General features: G+C 42.3%; 1 protein-coding gene across 1 annotated transcript in view; it reads right to left on the bottom strand.

The window, feature by feature from the left end:
• LOC103514949 (uncharacterized protein PF11_0213-like) overlaps positions 1–6,930 on the bottom strand; it is an 11,017-nt gene extending 4,087 nt beyond the window's left edge. Inside the window, exons 1-3 of the mRNA XM_017446434.2 lie at positions 6,861–6,930; positions 6,421–6,575; positions 5,573–5,714 (exon numbers count right to left, since the gene is read on the bottom strand). Of these exons, the coding sequence (XP_017301923.2) occupies positions 5,573–5,714; positions 6,421–6,575; positions 6,861–6,930 (367 nt within the window). The remainder of the gene's footprint in view (positions 1–5,572; positions 5,715–6,420; positions 6,576–6,860) is intronic.
• Between the last annotated feature and the right edge of the window lie 736 nt (positions 6,931–7,666).

Raw genomic sequence — 7,666 nt, 5'->3', positions numbered from 1 at the left:
TCTTCAATCGGTGTTGTGCCAGGTTTGTGGGGCCTTTCCTTTTTGCCTGTTTTTGGATTTATAGGACCATCATCATCTTCATACTCAGACAATGTTTTTCCAAGTTTGTGGGGCCTTTCCTTTTTGCCTCTTTTTGGATCTATTGAACCATCATCATCTTCATCTTCAGGCGATGTTGTGGCATGTTTGTTGGGCTTTTCCTTTTTGCCTGTTTTTGGATCTATTGGTTTTGGATCATATTCATCTTCCTGATCAGGATTTGGTACATCGTTTTCAGATTGGCCTGGTATTTTCAGATATGGATCAGATACTTCATTTTCTACAGGTTTTTCATTAGGTACTTTCCCCCCGTTGTCTTTTACTTTTAATGGATTTCTTTTGCCCTTTTTTTTCTTCTTCACAGCATTTTGATCCCTGTTTATTTCATCTTCGTCTTGGTCGTCATCATCATCTTCATCTTCTAATAAAAGACCTCCACTCAGTATTTTTCTATTTTTGTTTTTTGCTGGAGATGCATCATCTTCTCTCTTCTCAGTATCTGGCTTTGGTACTTGTGTTTCTATTCCAGGAGAGTCTTTAATATTATCAACTCCAGTTCCAGGCGTGTTGGTTTTTTTTTTTTTTTTAACCTAGAAAAAGCCCACTCTGAGGTTTAGGCCAGACACATAAGCACACTCACTATCAGGTAGACCTGACAGGTGCACCTATCAGGTAGACCTGACAGGTGACAGTGCCTGACCTTAGGTGTAGAGGCAACTGCCCCACAAGATGGGTTTAGCCAGTGGCGTAGCGTGGTCCGCCGCAAGAGAGCGCTGTAGCGCACGCTGAAGATTCCCCGATCTGAGCATCCAAGTTGTATGTCTGGAATTTGAACAAGGATCATTTTTGTTAGAAAGTTGGAAATTGGTTCAAAATAACACTTTTCACCCCCTACGACCCCAGTTTAGGTTAGAGAGGAAGGGAGAGAGAGAGAGAGAGAGAGAAAGAGAGCTAAAGGGGGAAAAAGAAAGTAAGGCGAGAAGAAGTTAGAAAGGGAAAGAGAATAGAGTCTTCACATGCCATTAATATTTATGAGCACTAGAGTGAACTTTTGAGTTGTATGGCCGCCATACACGCCATACATACACGCTACGCCACTGGGTTTAGCTTACTATACACGAATCTACAATTCATCTTGAAAAGGGTTTTCAAAAAGAGTTTCGATCTTCTTCTTCTTCTTCTTCCTTCTTCTTCTTCTTCTTCTTCTTCTTCTTCTTCTTCGCCTTTTCCCATGTTCAGATGGGGTCGGCGTTTGTCGTCGCGGCCTCTCAATCACCTTTAGAGTGATCCGCTTTGAGGCGGCCTCTCAATCAGCTTTAGAGTGATCGCTTTGAGGCCAACTGGTTTTGGCCAAACAAAATTTTCCGAGTGGGATGCACTTCGCACTCAACCTTCGCTGTTGATATAGCGTGAGGAAATTTGGACTAGTCTACTCCCTGTTTATAGTCCCCTAGCTAGACGCTGATCTACTCTCTGTTTATAGACCCTCAGCCAGACTTGTTTATAGTCCCTCAGCCAGACTTGTTTATAGTCCCTCAGCCAGACTTGTTTATAGTCCCTCAGCCAGACTTGTTTATAGTCCCTCAGCCAGACTTGTTTATAATCTCTCAGCCAGACTTGTTTATAGTCCCTCAGCCAGACTTGTTTATAGTCCCTCAGCCAGACTTGTTTATAGTCCCTCAGCCAGACTTGTTTATAATACCTCAGCCAGACTACATAATCTACTCTCTGTTTATAGTCCCCTAGCTAGACGCTGATCTACTCCCTGTTTATAGTCCCCTAGCTAGACGCTGATCTACTCCCTGTTCATAGTCCCCTAGCTAGACGCTGATCTACTCTCTGTTTATAGTCCCTCAGCCAGACTCAAAAAGAGTCTCGATACACAATAAAAATTCACTGATGTGTTTCAAAACAGACGTGATGACTTCTTTATTGTGACTAAAAACTAACGAGCCAGCCTAGTTAGCTTGGTTGGTAGCGCGTCTGCCTTGTAAGCGCTAGGCCGTGGGTTCGATTCACGGCCGGGACAGATTTTATCCTAAACGGATAAGATTCATTCTCGGAACGGCTGCCATTCTCCTATCCTGTCTTCCTTCTCTCTTGCTTTCGGGACGATAAGACCTTAACAGTTCCGTCTATCAAACTTCTTGAGAAAGGGGGAAAATCGAATTTTTTAGACTCAATTTATTATTCAATTCCCCCTGTTCACATCAGTTTCTCTCTCTCTCTCTCTCTCTCTCTCTCTCTCTCTCTCTCTCTTGTTCTGCCATTCCAACATAATGTTTGACCTGAGGCAATACACTTGTTAGTTGCTAGCATGTCAAGTCGAAATAATTCATCTTTCGAAATTTTCCTCTGTCATTGACGTAGGCCATAGAATATCAGTTATTATCAGGCGATTACTTTCCATTACCATATTTGCTGCTGGTAAAACAACCTCCGTGGCCGAGTGGGTATCACACAAGGCTTGCACGCAGAAGATCCGGGTTCGATCCCCGGCGTGGCCGAAGTTTTTTCGGCTCTGTGCTTGGAGTTCGGGGTGCACTCAGCCTCGGAGGACAAGTGAGTAGCTACTTGATTCGAGTAGCGACCAGTGGCGACATTACCAGTGTAAAAAGAGACCTTCGATTCGAACGGACAGCGGACAGTCGAATTGTTTCCCCCCCCCTTTTTTTTAATGGTACGTCAACACAAAAATACATAAATGAATTGTACGATTCCGCAAATCGTTTATCCGTCTGTCAATGTCGAATGTCTCTTGTTCTCGATCATCTACCCAAACCACATAAAGTAGGTGAGATTAAAGGATTTTCGTGGAAATAAAAAGATTCTATAATGTGTACGATTTTCTGTCAATTTCGATCGACCAATTTGACCGATTCGACAATTCGGAATCTATTGACCTATTTAGTGAAAAATAAAGGAATTAGTCTTTGAGAAAGAAGGAAGACAGGATAGGAGGAAAGCCAGCCGTTCCGAGAACGAACATTATCCCATCAGGATAAAATCCGCCCTGGTAAAAAGACATAGGTCGTCGCGACAAATTTCGAGATCAGAGCTCATTTGTGTGAGAAAATGTGAAAAAAATCCCCCAAAAACCAGTTTTTTTGGTTTTTTGGCTTTATGGTTCTCTGGACAAAATTTGCACCACCATTTTCGTGATCCTGGTAAAAAGACCTTTAATTTGATATATAGGTCGACCCGGTATGGATAAGTCCTTCTATGGGAACAGACAGACTGACAGAAACACAGTACACAGACGACACCGAAGCGAATACAATAGTCCGTCCCTTATACCTTTTTATTACTATTGTAATAATAAAGGAAGGACGGACTAAAAAGGCACCGCAGACTTTACTTTGCCTCCAAAATATGTCTAATTGCCCTTTAACAATCTAACTCACTCTCCTCCCTTCCTTTATAATAGCTATAACCAGATACGTTAAATCAGGGGGGTTTGGATTTTTTTTTTTTTTTTTTTTTTTTAACCTAGAAAAAGCCCACCCTGAGGTTTAGGCCAGACACATAAGCACACTCACTATCAGGTAGACCTGACAGGTGCACCTGATAGTGATTGCCTAACCTTAGGTGTAGAGGCAACTGCCCCACAAGATGGGGTTAGCCAGTGGCGTAGCGTGGTCTAAATTCAAGTGTAGGGCGTGTAGCGCTCATGCACAGGTCTACCAAGTCCCATCACAGTACATGCCATTAATATTTATGAGCACTAGAGTGAACTTTTGAGTTGTATGGCCGCCATACACGCCATACATACACGTTACGCCACTGGCCGTTTAGCTTACTATATACACGAATCTACAATTCATCTTGAAAAGGGTTTTCAAAAAGAGTTTCGATCTTCTTCTTCTTCTTCCTCTTCTTCTTCTTCTTCTTCGCCTTTTCCCATGTTCAGATGGGGTCGGCGTTTGTCGTCGGCCTCTCAATCACCTTTGGAGTGATCCGCTTTGAGGCCAACTGGTGGTTTTGGCTAGACAAACTTTTCCGAGTGGAATGCCCTTCGCACTCAACCTTCGGAGTCCCTTAGCTAGACGCTGATCTACTCTCTGTTTATAGTCCCTTAGCTAGACGCTGATCTACTCTCTGTTTATAGTCCCTTAGCTAGACGCTGATCTACTCTCTGTTTATAGTCCCTTAGCTAGACGCTGATCTACTCTCTGTTTATAGTCCCCTAGCTAGACGCTGATCTACTCTCTGTTTATAGTCCCCTAGCTAGACGCTGATCTACGCTCTGTTTATAGTCCCCTAGCTAGACGCTGATCTACTCTCTGTTTATAGTCCCCTAGCTAGACGCTGATCTACTCCCTGTTTATAGTCCCCTAGCTAGACGCTGATCTACTCCCTGTTTATAGTCCCCTAGCTAGACGCTGATCTACTCTCTGTTTATAGTCCCCTAGCTAGACGCTGATCTACTCCCTGTTTATAGTCCCCTAGCTAGACGCTGATCTACTCCCTGTTTATAGTCCCCTAGCTAGACGCTGATCTACTCTCTGTTTATAGTCCCCTAGCTAGACGATGATCTACTCCCTGTTTATAGTCCCCTAGCTAGACGCTGATCTACTCTCTGTTTATAGTCCCTCAGCCAGACTCAAAAAGAGTCTCGATACACAATAAAAATTCACTGATGTGTTTCAAAACAGACGTGATGACTTCTTTATTGTGACTAAAAACTAACGAGCCAGCCTAGTTAGCTTGGTTGGTAGCGCGTCTGCCTTGTAAGCGCTAGGCCGTGGGTTCGATTCACGGCCGGGACAGATTTTATCCTAAACGGATAAGATTCATTCTCGCGGAACGGCTGCCATTCTCCTATCCTGTCTTCCTTCTCTCTTGCTTTCGGGACGATAAGACCTTAACAGTTCCGTCTATCAAACTTCTTGAGAAAGGGGGAAAATCGAATTTTTTAGACTCAATTTATTATTCAATTCCCCCTGTTCACATCAGTTTCTCTCTCTCTCTCTCTCTCTCTCTCTCTCTCTCTCTCTCTCTTGTTCTGCCATTCCAACATAATGTTTGACCTGAGGCAATACACTTGTTAGTTGCTAGCATGTCAAGTCGAAATAATTCATCTTTCGAAATTTTCCTCTGTCATTGACGTAGGCCATAGAATATCAGTTATTATCAGGCGATTACTTTCCATTACCATATTTGCTGCTGGTAAAACAACCTCCGTGGCCGAGTGGGTATCACACAAGGCTTGCACGCAGAAGATCCGGGTTCGATCCCCGGCGTGGCCGAAGTTTTTTCGGCTCTGTGCTTGGAGTTCGGGGTGCACTCAGCCTCGGAGGACAAGTGAGTAGCTACTTGATTCGAGTAGCGACCAGTGGCGACATTACCAGTGTAAAAAGAGTATTGAAATATGGAAATTGATTGCAAAGGAGGCACTTAGTAATGCTGTGATATCCACAAAAGTTGTGAAAAAAGCTCTGCTTTACCACAAAGAATTTGAGATTTGATTTTTTTTTGATTTGATATCAGACAATTACTTTCCATTACCATATTTTCCGCTGGTAAAACTTACCGGAGGTGAATTTCAATTTGGGTATGGTCCGTGAGGTGTAGACATGGAGTTTTTTGAGGTTGGTGTCGACTGCTTTGAATGCCTTGTCAATGTTGGCCCTGATCACTATGTAGTGCTTGTGCTCATTGGTATCATGATGATCCTAGATAAGGAACAATGAATTAGTAAAAATGCGAAAGAAATTATGGGTGAACTAATAAAAGCTCTTACCGTTCTCGAGATACTTTGTTTAAAGACAGACACACACACGGACCAATGGCTGAAACTTTGGATTTAGGCTCTGGGGACCTCAAAACGTGTTTTGGCACTAAAAACTGACCATCGAAAATTTGACCCGATTACATTACTTTCCTTCCTATAGGATAAGGAAAGTAAAAAATGGAGAAAAAAAAAGTTTGAACAAAATGAGCAAAAAGGTAAAAATAAATTTTGGCAAGTGGAAAAAACGACACTTCTTTTACTCGTGGTCATATTTACCTTCTATGTACCTATGTACTTACCTATTTTCCCATAAAAATACAAAACAAATGTACTCTTAGGCATTGATTATTGAAAGAAATTAGATACATGGATGTTTAAGATGTGCAAGATATGAGTATAATTTTACTGTGCTAAATATGCCTATATAGGTATAATATAATTTTAAATAACATATAATATTATTATAAATCAAAAACAGATAAAAATAAAAGCTTTCGGTGTCACTCAGCACATCATCTTCAGACCAAGATAGATGTTGACTATATCGCAGCAGGAATAGAATAGAATAAGTCTACTGGCTTGGTGGCTCTGTGCTACTGGTTTGGCGGAGGGGCGGCGTGTTTCTTCGCATACATATGGTCCAGCGCCTTAATATTCTTCGACATTCGAAGCCCGAGCCGCACTTTCTCGTTCAACTCCTCGATTTCGCCCACCGATTCGCGTTTGCCGCGAAATTCATCTTGCGCGTAAATCGTGCGCAGTAAGCGCAAGACGCGCATCCCATCCAGATACAGTTTGAGACCTAGGAGGAGAAAGAGGGAGTGGGTCAGGGATGTGCTTTTCGGCCCCAAAACCGGAATTTTCTCGTGGAAATAAGTAGAATCAGTGCTTTATTTAGAATGTCAGCTTAAAACAAATTGTTCCACTGTACTAACAGCCTAATACAGCACCTCTTTATTGATCAAACGTGCCGGGAGGCGCGCGAACGTCAAGAGTTCGAAGCGCCGCCCGGCCTATATTAACGCGAAACAGAATTTCAGCGTTTTTCGCTATAATTTTCTATGCCTAGAATTAAAATGAAAATTACGAAGACCTCTCGTGATGTCTTCATCAGAAAGGTCGTTCGACTTGCCCACCCCTCTGGTTGAAACTGCCATTAAGGTCAATGAAAGTGAAGTTTCACTGATCCAAATAATGATCCCCTTGACTCCATACACAAAAATCCCACTCTGAGGCTTAGGTGTAGGACCGATTACCCCAAAAGATGGCTTATACGAATCTACGAAGTACATCGTTTTATTAAACTGGAGAAGTAGATTGTGGAGTACAACACCATCCCCTTTCAGAAAATTCAGAAATATACCCTCGAATGTTGAAGTGAATACATGAAGTCAACACAAAATGCGTCGTAAACTCATCTATTTACGATGAGCCAGCTAAACTTGGCTGGAGACCGTCACAAATGGACAGCACCAAGCAAAAAAGAACTATCCATAAGAGGAATAAAATCGCTTTATGGATGGTCCTTTTCTGCTTAGTACTGTCCATTTAAAAAAAAAAAAAAAAAAAAAAAAAAAACAACAACAACAAGCTGGGCCCGTCCCTCCGGGAATTTTTTTTACCAGGCGAGCGCCTTGACCACTACACCACCGAGGCAATAAAATGTTCAAGTCACCCATCCATTTATTGGCCTTGCTCGGCGTAGCTTCACATAGATGACGCTAAAACCGGTCTTAAATTAACGACTGAAGTGTTATCTAAAACTTTCTCGCTTTGAGTTCATAGGTCGTCGCGACAAATTTCAAGATCAGAGCTCATTTGTGTGAGAAAATGTGAAAAAAAAAAATCCCACAATTACTCAATTAACTTTAAGTCACCCATCCATTTATTGGC

This window comes from Diaphorina citri, unplaced genomic scaffold (assembly GCF_000475195.1).
Source record: "Diaphorina citri unplaced genomic scaffold, Diaci psyllid genome assembly version 1.1 scaffold1248, whole genome shotgun sequence".
Taxonomy (NCBI): domain Eukaryota; kingdom Metazoa; phylum Arthropoda; class Insecta; order Hemiptera; family Psyllidae; genus Diaphorina; species Diaphorina citri.
Note: the sequence above shows the minus strand (reverse complement) of the source record. Positions and strands in the feature narration are given on the sequence as shown.